At 39.0% G+C, this 16,994-nt stretch overlaps 2 protein-coding genes across 5 annotated transcripts in view; both read left to right on the top strand.

Moving 5' to 3' along the window:
* Positions 1 to 10,210, top strand: part of smurf2 (SMAD specific E3 ubiquitin protein ligase 2) — a 57,631-nt gene extending 47,421 nt beyond the window's left edge. Inside the window, exons 12-20 of one of the 2 annotated variants that reach the window (XM_079623362.1) lie at positions 1,190 to 1,397; positions 3,568 to 3,671; positions 4,972 to 5,086; positions 5,182 to 5,360; positions 5,896 to 6,033; positions 6,133 to 6,253; positions 6,334 to 6,535; positions 7,650 to 7,725; positions 8,572 to 10,210. In XM_079623362.1, the coding sequence (XP_079479488.1) occupies positions 1,190 to 1,397; positions 3,568 to 3,671; positions 4,972 to 5,086; positions 5,182 to 5,360; positions 5,896 to 6,033; positions 6,133 to 6,253; positions 6,334 to 6,535; positions 7,650 to 7,725; positions 8,572 to 8,671 (1,243 nt within the window). In that variant the 3' untranslated portion in view covers positions 8,672 to 10,210. The remainder of the gene's footprint in view (positions 1 to 1,189; positions 1,398 to 3,567; positions 3,672 to 4,971; positions 5,087 to 5,181; positions 5,361 to 5,895; positions 6,034 to 6,132; positions 6,254 to 6,333; positions 6,536 to 7,649; positions 7,726 to 8,571) is intronic. The other variant, XM_079623361.1, reaches the window with a different exon arrangement.
* Positions 10,211 to 12,038: 1,828 nt separating this feature from the next.
* On the top strand, positions 12,039 to 16,971 carry ddx5 (DEAD (Asp-Glu-Ala-Asp) box helicase 5). 3 transcript variants are annotated; one of them, XM_079612749.1, is made up of 13 exons: positions 12,039 to 12,265; positions 13,161 to 13,335; positions 13,431 to 13,527; positions 13,614 to 13,747; positions 13,828 to 13,893; positions 13,973 to 14,114; positions 14,190 to 14,350; positions 14,432 to 14,604; positions 14,693 to 14,803; positions 14,885 to 14,946; positions 15,029 to 15,088; positions 15,947 to 16,181; positions 16,307 to 16,971. In XM_079612749.1, the coding sequence occupies exons 1-13, from the start codon at positions 12,225 to 12,227 to the stop codon at positions 16,338 to 16,340; spliced, it is 1,491 nt and encodes a 496-aa protein (XP_079468875.1). In that variant the 5' UTR covers positions 12,039 to 12,224; the 3' UTR covers positions 16,341 to 16,971. The 3 variants fall into 3 exon arrangements, with proteins under 3 accessions (XP_079468875.1, XP_079468874.1, XP_079468873.1); XM_079612748.1 differs by having other exon boundaries at positions 12,095 to 12,265; positions 13,164 to 13,335; positions 15,947 to 16,168; XM_079612747.1 differs by having other exon boundaries at positions 12,096 to 12,265; positions 15,947 to 16,168.
* Positions 16,972 to 16,994: the final 23 nt, after the last annotated feature.

Genomic DNA, 16,994 nt, shown 5'->3' with positions numbered 1-16,994 from the left:
TGTTTGATTCTGAGCTTGTGAGCACATCGCACTTCCATAATAAAAGTCCCCAATAATGTTTAGCGCTACAACGCTCTTAATCTTCTCAAATCGCCTTTTGCACACCCATCTTTTCAGCGGTCTCGGCCCGCTTGTTTGATGCGCACCAGGGTTCAGATGGCAGTGTTCACACTTATTCAAATGAAATGCCAAGTGTGCACACACCCTAAGATTCTAAGAACTTGTTTTGAGCTAGATTTTTCTCCTTTATATCATCTCAGACATCCTTATTTGTCATTGACCCATGAATTATTGTTGCTTGCTTGTATATTATAATGAACATCAGGCTGTTTTTACAAAGTAGCAATAAGATATAATCTTGTCTGTTTACACATTATTCAGAATCAAACCGATTTTAGATCAGTATAGTGCTGTAAATGCATCAAGAAACTGTAAAACTGCAGGCACAGAGAAGTTAGTTTCTGCGTGTCAAGGAAAAAGAATGGGAGGAAGGGAATATTTGAAGAATGTGGGTCACGTGCAGATGGAGAACGAGCGTAAGGATCACTGTGTCACATGGATAAATGAGTCTGAGAGTGTCTGTGAAGTGCGTACGGTGTGATATGTGAAGTGAGCGTGTGTTTACATATCGTCACCTTCCTAAAATAATTGCCTAAGTCCTTTTCATTTTCAAATGACTTAGGCATTTATTTTAGGAAGGTGACGATATTAAAGAATGTGTTGTTTATAGATTAATGTATGCTCACCTCACTTCGTCTGTGTTTACGGTGCTATATGAACACACCTCTGCCCTCTCACTCCAGTCAAGCACTGGAGTTTGTGAAGTCAGTTATGCTCAAGCAGCATTTCTTTGGCGATGCCTCATCTTTTGACATTCGGCAATCTAATGCAATGGCATTTAATATTTTAACTTAAGTGTTGTTAAGTGTTCAAAAGTGTCCAGATACTTTTGGAGTCGACTGTGTATTCAGCAGCATTATATCAGTTCATGACCATACTGGAACTTGTGAAGAGAACTTGTGTCCTCATTTCCTTTAGAAGTTAATTTTGTCCGTCTCTGTCGTGACGTACCTGTGAGATGGCACTGAAGGGGCGACGCTGCTCTTGCATCGAGGGTGAAGATGGGGTCAGTGTTTATGCATGCAGAACGTTTCATCTCTTTTTATTTCCCCTCGGTCTTTCTCTGCAGTCGCCCCGGACAGCTGAAGCAGGAGGCTCAGTCGGTCATATCTCCCATATCTCCCGGAAACCTCCCCGAGGACCCCGAATGTCTCACGGTGCCCAAGTACAAGCGAGACCTGGTGCAGAAACTGAAGATCCTGAGACAGGAGCTGTCCCAGCAGCAGCCTCAGGCGGGACACTGTCGCATCGAGGTCTCGCGTGAGGAGATCTTTGAGGTGAGAACGGTTCTTATTCAAGCGGCAAATAATCCGTTTGGAAATACATTTGCAAACATTAAACACAACTTATAATTAGGCCTTGGTTATGTTTCTGCCTTTTGACCTTATTCAATATGTATATACACTACCATTTAAAAGTTTGGGGTCAGTAAGATTTTTTTGTTTGTTTTGTTTTTAAGTAATACTTATATTCAGCAAGAATGCATTCAATTGATTCAACTTTCTATTTATTAAAGTATCCTGAAACCAAATGTATCACAGGACAAAAATCCCACAATATTAGTTTATACAGGTGAAACAGGAAAAATGAGAATATCGTGACTAGAATATTCAACTTGAAAGGTGAAATGAATATATTATATAGAGATTCAAGTGAGATATTTCAAGCCTTTACTTGTTAAAATTTTGATGATTATGGCTTACAGCTATGAAAAGGTTTCACCTTTTAAGTTGAATTACTGAAATAAATGAACTTTTGCACAATATTAAAATTTTTCGAGTTTCACCTGTACTGTATTTTTGATCAAATAACTGCAGCCTCTGTGAGCTTGAGAGACTAAAAAACTTCTTACAGACACCAAACTTTAGAGCAGTTTTTTAATCAGAGGAATAATCATATCAGCCATTGTAGCCACATAGATTAAAAATGTTATAATATATAAAAATAAAAAATAAATAATTTTTACTCTAGAAGGAATATTAAAAAATAAATGTTTTACCAACTGAATTACCTCCCTAAATTTCATTAGATTGATCTTATTTCCTTTTGCTTCTCATGTAAATGTAAAATGCTTCGATATTTTTGTACTGTAAAACAAGGCTAAAATACTGAGAAATCAAATGGTTTTAGACTCATTTATAGTCATCATCCATGTGGCACAAATTCAAATCCACCTCATGATCTTTTTTCACCGTCCCGTTCCTGCCTCTTTTCACCAACATTTTTATTCTCTTTACTGCATGTCTATCCAATAGAGTCAAGTGGCCAAAACAAATAAAACTCACTTTTTCCATTTCTTTGGGCTATTTTTATTGGGGTTGTTGTTTGTTTTTTGTGCACCCTGCAACCACTGAACCAATCACAGAGCAGCAGAATCCACTTCACGGTGACTCAGTTGTCAGCCCTGAGACGCGTCGTGAGCATGGAGGCAGACGGGATCTCTGTTGTTGTTCGAGGGTGTTAGTTGCACCAGTAACACCTGTCAATCTGAACCAGTCTGTAATAGTGATATTTCAAAGCCCTAAGTCCTGGTTAACCTTTAGCCTTCCTAAGGCCTTTGAACTCCGCTGGTTTTCACCCACAAATCAATTTACGTGTGGAAAAAGCCATAATGCATCAGACATGATGTTAAACCTCATTAGCATGCAGCAAACACCATGCTGAGTTCAGCTATTGCGTGTGACATGTCCTGCACACACTTCTGAGCCTCATCTCAGGTCTGTTGGAAAAGCATTTAAGCTTGGAGTGTTTTTTGGTCTGTGTGTCTGTTTGGTCTTCTGCTTTGGGGTGTTTAAGGGTGTTGAGCTGGATACACACAGGCATTTCTGGATGCTGCGTTCCAACATGCTGCGTTCGTTTTTATTTATTGTGTTTTCTGCTCTTGTGGAGATACCAGGGTTATTATAGTTACATAAAAGTACAATTAAACTTTTTTTTTTACTTGAAATAAAATAAACATTAACTGAAATAAAACAAATTGTTTAAATAAATAAACTAAACTTATTCTATTGAAGCTAGTTGCCAAGGAATCGTTTCTCATTTGCATTTAGTTTAATTTGATGTACTATAACAACTAAAACTGAATTAAAAATGAATAAAAACTATTTAAACATCAATAGCTAATAAAAAAATACAAAAACACACAAGAGCTTTAACTAAAAACAATCTAATAAAATAATTCAAACTATTAATAAAATCTATAATAGTATCTCAATGATACTAAAATAACACCAGCTTATACAATTTTGTTTATGACTCTTGACAATTATGTGAAGCAAAAGGTTTGAAATGAGTTTGTCAACAGAGTATTTACTAAGCCCTTAGTTTGAACTTTCCATCTCAAAGATGACTGGTGCATCCTATACGTCTGTATAATGCAGTAGTAGATTTGTGACCTTTCTGTAACCCTTCATAAATTTCAACTCTGTGTGTCTACTATTTCGTCAGGAATCATACCGGCAGGTGATGAAGATGAGGCCGAAGGACCTGTGGAAGAGGTTAATGGTCAAGTTCAGAGGAGAGGAAGGTCTCGACTATGGTGGAGTCGCCAGGTATGAGTTTGACTCGGAGCAAAAACATTCATGTAACTTTTGGCCCTCTAGTGGTTAAAAAACTGATTTTGGTTGTGCTTCGGCTCTGCCTGACTGATGATTATGACTCTTCACTATAGATAATGCACTTTAAAATGAACTCTGTTAGAGAGCTACATATGGCAACGTACCTGTTCAATGAAATGCATAACTTACCTGTTGAGTAATAAAAACACTTTTACAACATTTCAAATCCCTCAGTCCTCGCCATCTCTGAAAAGCCAAGTCAGTGTTGATTCTCGTTTCATTATGAGCTCTGTTGCGTTCTCTTTTTGCCAGCAGACTCTCCTCTGTTTGTCTCTCTCTCTCTCTTTTTTACGGGTGATTCAGGATTTAACTGCTCCATGTTCACCTTTCTTGCTTCTTGTTGTGACCATTAACCTATACCACTCCCACATGCGCCAAAGTAACTTTTCTCTATTTATGGATATGACAAGACAAGCACGGGCAAGTGACGTATGTATGCAGCCCAGTCTTAAAAATAAACACTTACTGGTACAATAGGCTTACCATAGAAAATCAACTCCCAGCATTCATTTTTGAATGTTTCCTGTTCAACTAATACGTGTATCACTGTCTGGCAGTAAAATGGGTTATGAATGCAGTTTCCTGCTGACTTTTAAAGCTTGTGTGTCCATCTAGTGGTAGGATTAGAGTATAACAATGTTACAGTGGGCCAGGTTAGACTTAATGTAGTCAAACCCAAATTTATTCAGACACTATAGTTTAGAAAATGGTAATACAACATGACAAGAAATCAGAGATATTAAATCAGTTGATATTTCACTGGTTTTGGCCATCCTTCTGTTAGACTGTCTGACAAATGAATTAGGTTGAATAAATTAGGTTGAATAAATGAATTAGGTTAATAGTCAGCTGTTAAATTTAAGTACACAATGAGATAATACAAATTTACCAAGTTACAAATTGTCAACCAATTACCAAGCAATGCTTCATTTTGTTCAGTCTGTGGTGTAAAGAGGTCGCATTAGCAATTAAAGAAAAAACACAAGCAAAACATGGTCAGAGTGTCTGAATCATTTCTGGTCCCAAATGTTTTTACTGGTAGTCCTCTGTATGAAGAATTTTTGGATATAATATGTCAGTTTACTTTATGTTGCTATTCTCGTTTACATAAAGGAACTATAGTGTCCTGGACCCACTAGTAAAAAACATATCAAAAATGATATCTGGTGTCTGAATAATTTTTGGTTTGACTGTATGTTAATAGTTTGTGCCAATATATGTGTTTGTGTCATAGGGAGTGGTTATACTTGCTGTCGCACGAGATGTTAAATCCATACTACGGACTGTTCCAGTATTCCCGAGACGACATCTACACGCTACAGATCAACCCGGACTCTGCCGTTAATCCTGTGAGTGGACCTGGAGCTGAAGCAGATATTCCTTAAATTCAAGAACTTTACAAATAACGCTCACCTTTTGTTTTCTTTTTTATTTTGTTTCTTAGGAGCATTTGTCCTATTTCCACTTTGTGGGGAGGATTATGGGAATGGCTGTTTTCCACGGCCACTATATAGACGGAGGCTTCACTCTGCCTTTCTACAAGCAGTTGCTCGGGAAACCCATCACTCTGGATGACATGGAGTCAGTGGATCCAGACCTCCACAACAGCCTCGTTTGGATCCTGTCAGTGTGCTTTACACATCCATGCGTCCATTACAATATACTCTCAAAGAGGAACTGTAAAACAATTATTACTCTCGCTGTATTTTCAGCAGAACATGGCCTGGAATGATTCATGAGAAAAATATGTCTATGCTTCATAATAATAATAAAATGGGGGGTGGGGGTGGAGAGTTGGTCCCACTTTATATTAGGTGTCTTTTAACTACAATGTGCCTATGTCAAAAATTAATTGAGTACATTGTCAGCTTTTGAGGTGGGATGTGGTTACACGGGTAAGGGAAGGCTCAACAGTAAAATTAGAGATGTAATTACAGAAATTAATTACAATGCAGGTATTTTTTTATATAAGTAAAAACATTTATATTTGCTTGTAGATATATAGAGAGTTGACCAAAAAAAAACCTTTTATACATTTTCATTCATATAATGTACAGGGAAAAGTGTCTATTTTTTTATTTAAAATAAAATTGATAATTGTAATCACATTTTGTGGGATTTTGTCTATAATAATCTTTTTTTTCTTGTGTGTATTTAGAGATAATGACATCACGGGGGTGTTGGACCACACGTTCTGTGTAGAACACAATGCATACGGAGAGATCATTCAGCATGAGCTGAAACCCAACGGCAAGAGCATCCCCGTCACCCAGGACACCAAGAAGGAGTATGTGAGGTGAGCGTGGGGTAGAGCTGTCTTTCAACACCGTCCTCCTCCTCATGTGTCTCTGCAGATGGCTTTAAGTTGTAATGTCTTGTGCCTGTTTTTGCACAGGCTGTACGTGAACTGGCGGTTCCTGCGGGGCATCGAGGCTCAGTTCCTGGCCCTGCAGAAAGGCTTTAATGAGGTCATCCCACAACATCTACTCAAGGCGTTTGATGAGAAAGAGTTGGAGGTATGAAAACATCAGTCCTTCAAAGTTGGCATTGCCAGCCTTAACATTGAGCAGGGTTCAAGTGTTTCTCTTACTTTCAGCTTATTGTGTGTGGACTGGGGAAGATCGATATCAACGACTGGAAGTCGAACACCCGTCTGAAGCACTGCACGCTTGACAGTAACATCGTGAAGTGGTTCTGGCGGGCCGTGGAGTCGTACGACGAGGAGCGGAGAGCCAGACTGCTGCAGTTCGTCACCGGCTCCTCCAGAGTCCCACTGCAAGGATTCAAAGCCCTGCAAGGTACCTGAGGTTTCTCATTCAGGAAATCTGGAAAGGAAGCTCAGACGTATGTTCAGTTACATCAATTTGATGTAGATAGATGGATGATAGCCAGATAGATAGATAGATAGATAGTAGACATGTGCCGATTTTCGGTAATTCGATAAATCATGATAATGAATATACACGATATTGTTATCGTGGGCACTTCAAAATACCGTAAAAAATAATAGATCCGAATTTTTATTTTTAGAACGTGCATTATAGCTTATTTTCCATCAACCGCTTGAACAAACACTGCGTATATGCTGCGCAGAACACGTGAGCGCACCCGGATGTAAACAGTGTTCACGTCACATGTAGAATCACACTGCACGCAGTGCGCGCCACGGCCACTGACGCCGCATTCAAATTCTCACATGAAGAAGAAGAATGGTGGAAGGAGGAACGCTGCCGACAATTTATCCCCCTTCAAAAAGGGTAAAGTCAGATGTTTGGAAATATTTTGGGTTCCAAAAAAATGCAGAGGGATTGCTGATCGAAGACAGTTTCCCTTTGTGTAAGACATGTGGACGGAAAGTGGCTGCAAAACAAGGGAACACGTCTAACATGTTCGCTCATATTCGTGAAAACCATCCACTGCAATTCAGGGAGATAAAGGATATAATTGTTCAGTTTACTTTTATATTTTATATTTTTTTATTTATATTTATTTGTATTTAAATGTTTGAGTTACTTTTAGTTCATTAAAAAGTTATTAAAGTTACTAAAAGGACAAAACTGAAGTTTGTTTCTTTTTTTAACCTGTTTCTCTTGTAAAATTACAATATCGTGATAATACCGTATACCGTGATAAATGCTCTCTCAATTAATCGCAGCATGAAAAAGTGATACCGGCACATGCCTAAGATAGATAGATAGATAGATAGATAGATAGATAGATAGATAGATAGATAGATAGATAGATAGATAGATAGATAGATTTAGATAGATAGATAGATAGATAGATAGATAGATAGATAGATAGATAGATAGATAGATAGATAGATAGATAGATAGATAGATAGATAGATCATGGAAATATGGTTACTTGAAATCCCACATATGTGTTTGTACTAAAACGCTGTATGATCAGGGGCCGCTGGACCACGACTCTTCACCATTCACCAGATTGATGCCAGCACCAACAACCTGCCCAAAGCACACACTTGGTGAGTACTTTTCTTTTTCAATATTTAGATAGCAGTGAGACATATACAAAATTGTGTTATTTTGTTTTTTATATTTCCTTTTTATTCAATTGTAGAAATATTGAAAGTATTATACACTACCGCATTGAAACATTTGCAGTGACTAAGATGTTTTTGGAAAAAAATCATACTTTTATTCGTCAAAGACATTGCATTGCTCAAAAGTGACAGTAAAGACATTTGTAATGTTAAAAAAGATGTATATTACAAATAAATGTTTTTTAAACTTTCTATTCATCAAAGAATCTTCAACAAAATGAATCAAAGTTTCCTTAATATGAAGCAGCACAACTGTTTTCAACATTTATAATAATCAGAAATGTTTCTTGAGCATTAAATCAGTATATTTCAATGATTTCTGAAGGATCATGTGACACTGAAGACTGGAGTAATGATGCTGAAAATTCAGCATGATCACAGGAATAAATTACATTTTAAAATAATATATTCAAAAAGTTATTTTTAATTTGAATAATATTTCACACTATTTATTCTGTCTTTAATGTGTTTTAATGTAATCAATGCAGCCGTAGTGAGATTAAGAGGCTTCTTTCAAAAAATCTTAAAGACCACACATTTTTGAAATGGTAGCGTATAAATATAAATATATTTTAAAACAGAAATTGACATAGCTGTCTGTAGATTTTGAAGCCGATGCAAGGAAGAGCTAACACTTGTTAAATATTTTCACCTGATGCAATAATCCGTAAATGAATGGCCCTGTCATTGGTTTAAACTACTAACATCTCCTGCACTCAGACTCACTAATTCACCGATGCCATTTGTGTCTTTCCAACTTCACCTCAGCTTCAACCGTATCGACATTCCTCCATACGAGAACCACGATAAACTCTACGACAAACTGCTGACGGCCATCGAGGAGACCTGCGGCTTCGCTGTGGAATGAGGGTCAGCGGCCGGCGCTCGCAGAGGAACCTTTCTCCAGGCGGGACAGTCCTGTCAGTCAGCCGACAGGCGTGTGGGCCTCCGACGGAAGGCTGGATTATACCGCAGCATTCAACGCCTGATGCTGCTATACAGATCTTTCTGCATTATTTGAAAAGAAGAGAAGAAAACAGTGGATCTTTTCAGCTGCTAGTAACTCTTTTACTCACTATTTTGGAACCTCCTTCCTTGTTTTTGTTTTTTTTTACTCTTTTTTTTTAAGTCCATACTTTGATTATTAGCATTAAGACAACATATTAACAGTATTTCATGTAGCATTTTCACAGACTAGACTTTAGGAGAGGCCGAACTTTAGCGGGGCACGCAGAACAAAAGCGTCCCGGCATAAGCTTAAGTAAAAAGCACTACTGTCCTTACCGAAGACGAGACGAGAGGAAGATGCCAACGTCAACAAAAATACTGTCATTTGGGACTTGAACGTTTTGTTGTCGCACAGGGTGCTGATGTTCGACCCGCTTGGACTTTAGCAAGCCGCGAGATGACCTTCCTCTCGATCAGGGAACTGGGCTCCGCTGGTCTCTTCTGGGCTGTCCTACACCAGACACCATCCTGACTACCTGTGCTCCATTTTTGGAGGCTGGTGTCTCCCGCAGTCTGACTCATAAGCTTGTTGGAAGTGAACGAACGAATACATGAAATCTTAGGTAGGTAGGTAGTCTAGCTTTATTTTTATACGGTGTGACAGGACGAGGTTAAAAGAATAAAATTATACAGATATAATATATTGGCATCGTCGCAGGAACCGTTGCCGATGTTTCCAGAGCAAAAAAATGAAGTTTTAAAATAGGATGTGCCCAATGAAAAAGGCTTCAGTGAGGTTGGCATTGGCTTGCTTTGAATGTCTGACAAGTTACATCTTTTTTTTCTTAAAAAAAAAAAAGAAAACTAAATATTGTGAAGAAAAACATTTAAATATGCATTATTGGTGTCAACTTTTTTGGTAATGGAATTCTAATTCGTCTCGGATGTCAACTGAACCCTTTAACAGATTTAAATATGATGAATATGTATGAGCATGTTAATGAGATGTGAAATGTCTTCCATTTCATACCTTCTCATTATATTCTTACAGTTTTTTGTTGTTGTTTTTTTTCCTTCTTCTTTTTCATAAAAGAAGTAAATGCATTTGTTTACCCCTCATGGAAATCAAGGGAGATGAGTGTCTGTATCAATTGTTATTTTTGTGATTTATTATTAACCCATTGTAGTACCAATTTACTGAACTTTTTACCGTGCAAAAATGTCACTGGCCTTCAGTGAGCATTACAGACGAACTGCAAGGAGGATCGCTGTACTAAAGAACAAGAAACAATTCTATCTTTTATAGAAATACAACAGCTTTAGGTGTAAATCTAGCAGAAAACAGCAAAAGCATGTCTGATGTGCTCTTTGTAAGCCTCCGAAATGCACAGCTTGAAAACCTGTTTCTTCAGGATTATTAAAAGAAACTGCATAAATAAACAAATGCATATATATATATAAAAATATATATATATTGTTGAATGTTTCTGAGATGCTGCCTGTCTATAGCAATCCTCTATGACCATGGACTGTTGTTAAGAGTTTGCATACGCTGAAAGTGAGCTATACATCTTTTGTTACTTTTTTTTATAAATTTGAGTGTGAAAGAAGGTGAAAAAAAGAATAAAAAAAGCCTCTGGATGGATCAGTTAAATATTCTGAGATGGTGCTTTGTATAGTTATAGAGTATTGTTCATATATGTGAGTCACTGACTGTCATTTATCTTTAATTTAATTAGATTTGAAAGAAAAAAAAATACATTTTGCACACACACTATATAATGGCTGTATATAATAGGCAAAAAATTATATTTACCAAACTCTTTATGGACTGAATGATTATATATTTCATTTAAATCTGGTGCACACACAAAGATCTCTTGGTTTTTTTCTTTTAACCTTTTTTTTTTAACTGTATAGTTAAATAGGCCTCCATTTGAACTGGATGCCCTGTTGACTTTGAGAGGGTCGTTCCTTTATAGCATGATTTACTAGCAACACTTTTAACTTTCATAGCTGACCGGTGCAATTTGCTAAATGTAACACACACTATCATTTTTTGTAAGAGTGTTTTATTTTTGTGTGTAATTAGATCTGATTAAACTTGCCTTCCTGATGGGATCACTGTGGCCGCCTGGTTCTGTATGACTGTGTCTGAATGATGCAAAAAAAAATAATTCCTTCATTGAAGGATCAACCAATCATTCCAGTAATTGAGTTAAAGATGATTCTGTGCAAAAAGGGCGTTACAACATTGATGCATTACCTTACTGCAATAAGAATGATTGCAAATACTACAGTATCAGGTTTGGTATTGTGGCAAAATAGTGCTTCACAATCTTTTTGTGACATTAAAGTGGGCTATTAAGCACCATCTTGAAACAAAGGGGCCACTATTAGAATAAGAAAGAAATTTTTCTCCATCTTGACAAGACGGGGGAAGGTGTAAATATTCCCCTTTTAGCAAGTATTCTAGGTGTCAGACTTGATTTGTCCAAATCTAAAAACAGACTTAACTTTTTACCTTTTACACATTGTAATGTAGCCTAACCCAAAATGAGAGCATTCCCAAAAAACTGCTTGTTTACTACATAATTGTACGATACCAATCACAAGTTTGACCTCACCTACCTCTTTCACATTTTATAATATAAGTTAAATCATCAGAGCTATGAAATAACACAAATGAACATATATTTGGATTATACATGTAAAAAAAAAAAACATATTCAGTTTAATTTAGATTGCAGTTCCCATCCCTGTATTATATTTTTAAAGTATAAAATGAACATAGGCCCAATTTGTCTTTATCTACAAAACTAAGAGTTGTTTTGGATTGTAGTCCTAAACCTGGAAGAAGTCTTTGGTTCCCTTTGGAGTATATATATATGTATGTGTTTTGGGGATAACAGTTTTGCATTTATAGGCTAAATAAGACAATGCCTGTGGTTAGTGTTACTTAGAGACTTTCACAGGGTTTAATGCACTTAACTCTCTATAGCCAATTCAATTCAACGTTTCACATTGTTAATAAATATTAACTACTGTTCACTAATAAAAAAAAAAGGGCCATCATACTGCCATGTTTTTGGACATGCCATGGTAAGTTCAAGAACCTAAGAGTTAAATCAATGTAGCCTAAATACCAGAAGTATGATTATGTAAATCACGCATTACCATTTGATACCATCATTTTATAATGGTACCGTCACAATAGCTTTTGCAGGGGTTTGATAACAAATATTATCCTAAAACACATGAATATTAAGTCTAATCTCCAAATGCGCATGCTCAGCGACGAGAGCGCGCGAACGTCAGAAAGACGTCAGCAGTGTTCCGGAAGCCACTTCCTCTTCCTATAAAACTCGGCGAGTGCACGGTCTTATCGGCGTTCACAAGCACAGTCACTGCGCATTACTGGGGAAAAAGAGCGTCCGAGTATTTATTTTTTAATTTATAACTCAGATTACAATATGCCTGGATATTCCGACAGAGACCGCGGTCGCGACAGAGGGTAAGAGGTTTTTTGTTTGGTTTTCGTTGGAAAATTTGTGATGGTTTAAAATATTAATTCGGTATTTTTTGTAAATTATTTTATTTTTGTGTCGTTTAATCGATTGTTTTCATTCTATATCGAATACATTTGCTATCCGTTTTGTTCTGGGATTAAATCTGACCGAACGTGTGTTGTTGTGTAATGGGGATGCGTAGGTAACAGTTAACGTTTCGTGTCCGTTTTCTCGATAGAAATCATGTGGAAAAGGCGTGTCTCTTGTTTTAACTTGTAAAATGTGTCGAAGACGTCGAAAATATGTATGTTAATGTGACATTTAACATGAATTTCGCAGTTTTTATCGTTTTAAGGCCTCGTCGGGCCATGTGGCTGTTATGTTATAAAATGCCGGCCGGTTTTTCCTCTTTGTCTCCTGCCGGTAGGAAATAAAATGGCAGCGGCGTTAAAACGTGGCGCAGAAAAGAATTCACGATGTCAATCGAAACCAGAGCCTTTTTCATCTATTATTCAGGCCTTTTTTGTTTTTGTCAAGTAATAAGCACTAAAGTCCATGTACCATGTTTTTCTTGATGTTACCATGGTATAACAATGCTGTATGGCGTATTTATTTAAAGTGTTACGGAAATGCAATTTGACATGGTTCAATGGTATTACCGTATTTGTGTTTAAGTATAGTACACACAATTTCCGTGTTTTTGGGGGGTTATTGGGCAAAGGTACCTCTCCCTAAACTCTGAAATGTGCATCACTCCTAAAGTATTGGTGTAACGTTATTGGGACCATGGCAATTGTCTGTCTGTATGTGCACACGCATGCATGCATACATACACTGGCATCCACCAATTCATTTTGTTGAGTCCATGTTTTAATATAATGCCCTTTTTTTTCTTATCAGTAGCTACAGCAGTGGCCCTCCACGCTTTGGAGGCAGCAGAAATGGACCTCCTCAGGGCAAGAAGTTTGGCAATCCAGGTGACCGTCTGCGGAAAAAGCACTGGAACCTGGATGAGCTCCCTAAGTTTGAGAAGAACTTCTACCAGGAGCACCATGAGGTTTCTCGGAGGTCACCCGTAAGTAAACGCAAAATTGTGGGTTGTGATATAAATAAATAAAAACCCTCATCCGTTGGAGATTTTAAAGATGTGGCTTGTCTTTTGTATTGCAGCAAGACGTTGAACACTACAGGAGAACCAAAGAGATCACAGTGAAGGGTCGAGACGTCCCCAAACCCATCATGAAATTCCATGAAGCAAGCTTTCCAAGTATGTCAGTGCTGAGTGTTAAATTTTATAATTTTCAATATTGAGTTTTGCAAGTTTAAACTAACCATTTGTTCTGTTTTATGCAGACTATGTGATGGATGTGATAACAAAACAGAACTGGACTGATCCAACCCCCATCCAAGGTCAGGGGTGGCCAGTTGCACTTAGTGGCAAAGATCTGGTCGGCATTGCACAGACCGGCTCTGGAAAAACCCTCTCGGTATGGTGCTTATGAAACATCCTGTCATATAATTTATAGTTGAGTCATTTCAACCGGTTTTAATTAGTTTTCTTCTACAGTACTTGCTTCCTGCTATTGTTCACATAAACCACCAACCATTCCTGGAGCATGGAGATGGGCCAATTGTAAGTTCAACTATCTGTTAAGCATAAATTGAATCGGTGTCTTAAAATCAGCTCTTTAATCGGGTGTTTTTCTCTCTAGTGCTTGGTGTTAGCTCCCACCCGTGAGTTGGCACAGCAGGTCCAGCAGGTGGCGGCAGAGTACGGCAAAGCTTCTCGTCTCAAATCCACCTGCATCTATGGAGGCGCGCCCAAAGGACCACAAATCCGGGATCTGGAAAGGGGTATGAGTGGAACCGAGCTTGAATCTCTTTGAAACACTTTTAATGGTGTGCTAAATTTTCTACTGCTGTTTTCAGGAGTGGAGATCTGTATTGCCACACCTGGAAGGCTTATTGATTTCCTAGAAGTTGGAAAAACAAATCTGCGCAGATGCACGTATCTTGTGCTGGACGAAGCTGACCGGATGCTTGACATGGGTTTTGAACCTCAGATTCGGAAAATCTTGGACCAAATTAGAGTATGTAGTATTTTAATGCACTCCTAGCTGTTGTTTCTTGAAAAATGGTAATACAATTATTATTTTTACTTCCTCCTGTAGCCAGACCGACAGACTCTTATGTGGAGTGCTACGTGGCCCAAAGAGGTGAGGCAGCTGGCTGAGGACTTCCTGAAGGAGTATGTACAGATCAACGTTGGTGCTCTGCAGCTCAGCGCCAACCACAACATCCTACAGATTGTTGATGTTTGCAATGATGGCGAGAAAGAGGACAAGTAAGTGCAGAGAACATTAGGAGTGACTAAAGTTTTGTTTCGGTGGCTGTGTGAGGGAATGCATGATGACTAACTCCTTCCATTCCAGACTGATACGTCTGCTGGAGGAAATCATGAGTGAAAAGGAGAACAAGACCATTATCTTTGTGGAGACCAAAAGGAGGTGTGATGATCTTACTAGGAGGATGCGTAGGGATGGGTAAGATGACCTTCTCTGCTCTGTCGTGTCACGATTGCTTAATGTCAAATGGAGGAATTTCATTGGCTTTTTCTGTTGCAGGTGGCCAGCAATGGGTATCCATGGAGACAAAAGCCAGCAGGAAAGAGATTGGGTGCTCAATGGTACGTGTTTGCCATAAAGGTCTTGGATCATCGACTTATTCTTGGTTAATTTACTTAATGACTTGTTTTCCTACTTCAACAGAATTCAAATATGGAAAAGCGCCCATCCTCATTGCCACAGATGTCGCCTCCAGAGGACTAGGTTTGTTCCTTCTCAATATGTCCTTTAACATTTTCATATTGTGTTTTCTATGAAGTTCTGCCGTTTCCTTTTAACTGCTGTGCCTTTCTGAGCCCCTCTCACCTGAAGGTGGAGTCTTGGAGGCAGGACCTTGGCATGACGCGTCCAGGTTCACCAGGAGGGGGTAAGGAGCTCCTCTGTGGAGTTCTGCCTGTCTGCCAGCCAATCAAATTGCATTCAGAGGTGGTCGGAGCTCTGTGATTGGGGCGTAATCCAAGGGGCGGCATACCATGGAGGAGTGCGGCGCCGTTGTGTGGTCGCACTTGCGTCCTGCTCGCATCTGCTCTCGCGCAACAGCTTAAACTGTTGGAACTTTTTGTATAAGGACTGGGCGTATACGTAATAGGACGTGTCTTGTATAAAATTTTAGTTTTGCCATCGAGAGCAGTTGCTTTAATCTACATGCCTCCGCACTGAATGCGATTACCCGGCTGGTCGATGCGTGCCCTCCTTTTGCTGGCTTCAGTCATGTCGAGTCCTGCCAAAGAGAATCATATTTTCTTTCAAGTGAGCACCGGTTGGTTGGAAAGCTTGCGTCAGCCTTAAATTTAAGCCCTTAATCGGTCTTGTTTTTGAGCAAGTTGAGTCTTGGCAAGATGCAGCAGTTTGTCTTGTCACTTATAATAGAGGACAATGTTAATTGTCATTTGGATCCTTAAAGTCCAGATTTTTTTTTAACCATCCTTTCCTCAGCATGGTAAGTCGATGACCTATCAAGCATTTGTTTCCCTTGCTAACGTCTATTATTCTCGCTGCTGTGGCGGTGTGCACCCGCACTCCTCTATTCCTGCCATGGCACGTCCATTTTCTCTTTAACAGATGTGGAGGACGTCAAATTTGTCATTAACTATGACTACCCCAACAATTCCGAGGACTACATTCACCGCATTGGCCGTACGGCTCGCAGTCAGAAAACTGGCACGGCGTACACTTTCTTTACGCCCAACAACATGAAACAGGCTCACGACCTCGTCTCTGTCCTCCGGGAGGCCAACCAAGCCATAAACCCCAAGCTCATCCAAATGGCCGAAGACAGAGGAGGTAAATCCAATTGGTGAGATACAAGAACTGTGGTTTACCTTCACAGTTTTGTCCTTCATAATCTCTCTAGAAGGGTACGGCTCGGATTTAGTTTGGTCTGTCTGCGAATCCTACTGTAACTCCTAATTTCTTTTCCAGGTCGTTCAAGGGGAGGGCGAGGTGGGGGGTTTAGGGACGACCGCCGGGATCGCCACTCCAGCAGCAGGCGGGACTTCAACAGCTACAGCCAGGACAACCGTAATGGTGGTGACTCTTATGGGCAAAAGAAGGTGTTTGGAAACAAGACTCAAAACGGATCTAGTGGCTACAACGGCAGCGGCAGTAGCAGCTTTAATGGGGGTTACAGCAATAACGGACAGGGTAGTTTTGGCAATCAGTCTGGTGGTGGCTACGGAAACCAAGGCTATCAGAACCAGCAGTTCGGTCCCAATCAAGGGAGCGTTCCGAACAGCATGAACCACCCTCCACCGTTCCCCTTTAACCCTCAACAGATGCAACAGTCTATGCCGTTCCCCATGGCCCCTCCTGCATTCCCTCAGTAAATGCAGTTTCATTTAGCAAATCTTAATCTTTCATTGTTCTGTTCACGTAACTTTATTTCTTCAAAGCAGGTTGTAAAATGTACATGCTGTGCAGGATTTTTTTTTTTCCCTGCCCTCCCCCTTTTTTTTAGTTGTATTTCTTTTTTTTAGTAACTTAAAGTTATTTTGTACTATGTAGAGGTAATGAAGGATCTACACTTGTAAAAATGTCAAGGGCCATTAATGGCTATTGCATGGTCCTCGAATAAAATATTAAATTACTCTTTTGTGTCTGTCCATTCATG

This window comes from Phoxinus phoxinus (assembly GCF_949152265.1).
Source record: "Phoxinus phoxinus genome assembly, chromosome: 1".
Taxonomy (NCBI): Eukaryota; Metazoa; Chordata; class Actinopteri; order Cypriniformes; family Leuciscidae; genus Phoxinus; species Phoxinus phoxinus.
The sequence above is the reverse complement of the archived record's forward strand: the minus strand, read 5'-3'. Positions and strand labels throughout refer to the sequence as shown.